Here is a 1800-nt window from a genome sequence, read left to right on the forward strand (position 1 = left end):
AGAGCACCGGGCCCCCTTAAATTAGATCTTTTGTTGTCCAACGAGTACAGAACAAAGTGTACACATACATACATACATCACGAAACACCTATGCAAACGAAGTTTGGTTTAGTTGGCAACTAGCACTAACACCAACAACAATGCCAACTATGAAACCAAATGACTGATTTTAAACAAATGCTACTGAGAGCCTATGAATTTTAAATTATACAGTCGAACTTCCATATAGTGAATTCGCACGGGACCTGAAAATCACTTCACTATATAGAAACTTCATTATAAAGAAACATTGATTTTTTATGTAATTTTATTTAAAATAATCAGTGAGTTTGGTTTGAATTACAGTCTTCCATTTTTCATTTTCAATAAAAGCTTCCAAATCATGTAGAGAGTTGAAAACATTAATCGGCACGTCACTCCTCATTTCAACAAAGGTTCTAATTACGCTAATGGATGAAGCAGCTTGTATCAACGTAGGTAATGCCTCCTCAGTTTCTGCCAATTTTTCAACGGTCAAATCGTGTTCATCGTTATCTGAAATAATATTTACATATTAAATTTTTGTTTGACTATAAAAAGATAAATGCTTACCAGGTTCAGCTGGAACTCCGCGACTTTCAAAAATGCTGTTGAGAATATCTTCTTCGGATGGGTTGTCCCAAGTCTGCACACCATTATCAACATTTACGTAGTCATCAAACGATGCTTCGATATTTGCTACTTTTTTAAATGAAGACATCTTCATCCCAATGCTCAAATGGAATCTGCATAGCATCTTTTGAAAATCAAGCCTTTTTAAAACAGTTGGCAATTGTTTCTGGTTTAACATAGACATTCCATACATTGCTAAGATTTCGAACTGCTTGCAGCAAGTCTATGGCCATAACAGAATTTCCCTCATCCACTTGAGTCAATATATTCGTTAAAATTCGTTTTCTGTAATCTTGTTTCATGTTGTAGATAATGCCTTGGTCCATTGGTGGCGAAGTAACGAAGTCATGTTGGGAGGAAAATAAGCGAGATGAATGTTTCTCAACTTGTCTCTTACATCTTTAGGGTGGGCAGTGCAGTTATCAACAAAAAACAACACCTTTCTGTTTTGATCACAAGATTTTTTGTCGAGTTTTACAATCCGTTTCGTAAAAATCTCACTGGTCATCCATGCTTTTTTGTTAAACTCATAATCGACACCTAAAGATTTTATTCCCTTGAAGCACCTCGGATTTTTGGCCTTTCCGATTACCAGCAACTTTAGCTTTTCTGATCCAGTCATATTGCTTCCCAACAGGACAGTTATTCTCTCCTTGCTTTGCTTCCCACCAAAGCATTTTTCATTTTTGAACGCCAGTGTTTTAGTTGGCAAGCATTTGAAAAACAAAGCAGTCTCGTCGGCATTAAAAATGTCGTTAATGTTGTAATTTTCAATTAATTTCGGTAAGACGTTCGTTACCCATTCATCACGGTTTTCTATGTTGGCGTCAGCACTTTCCCTACATAATGTCTTTTGAATAACGCCATGCCGACTTTTGAACTTGTCTAACCAACCTATACTTGCCTCAAATTCGTGGTGTCCTAGTGCTTCCGCAAAATCTTTGGCCTTTTGCTTCAATAATGGTCCAGATAAAGGGAGATTCTTACCACGTGCAACGAGTAACCATTTCAGCATTGCTTCGTCAATATCCTCAAAATGATAAGGCCGAAGTCTTTTGCGTTTGGTATTTACTGCCAAATCCTCCGCATTTTTTAAAATCACTTCCTTATTTTTTAAAATATTTGATAAAGTGCTGGGAAGAACTCCAA

General features: G+C 36.6%; 1 protein-coding gene across 1 annotated transcript; it reads right to left on the reverse strand.

The window, feature by feature from the left end:
- Positions 1-224: 224 nt before the first annotated feature.
- On the reverse strand, positions 225-1472 carry LOC128862338 (uncharacterized). The gene is made up of 2 exons (XM_054100900.1): positions 592-1472; positions 225-534 (listed from the first exon to the last, which is right to left on the reverse strand). The coding sequence occupies exons 1-2, from the start codon at positions 842-844 to the stop codon at positions 308-310; spliced, it is 480 nt and encodes a 159-aa protein (XP_053956875.1). The 5' UTR covers positions 845-1472; the 3' UTR covers positions 225-307.
- Positions 1473-1800: the final 328 nt, after the last annotated feature.

This window comes from Anastrepha ludens, chromosome 4 (assembly GCF_028408465.1).
Source record: "Anastrepha ludens isolate Willacy chromosome 4, idAnaLude1.1, whole genome shotgun sequence".
Taxonomy (NCBI): Eukaryota; Metazoa; Arthropoda; class Insecta; order Diptera; family Tephritidae; genus Anastrepha; species Anastrepha ludens.

Bases quoted from the DNA above. Each gene is read 5' to 3' on its own strand.
- LOC128862338 (XM_054100900.1), bottom strand. From the start codon at position 844: ATGTATGGAATGTCTATGTTAAACCAGAAACAATTGCCAACTGTTTTA. The intron at 535-591 runs GTAAGCATTTAT...ATATTATTTCAG, and splicing joins CGGAGTTCCAGCTGAACCTG to ATAACGATGAACACGATTTG.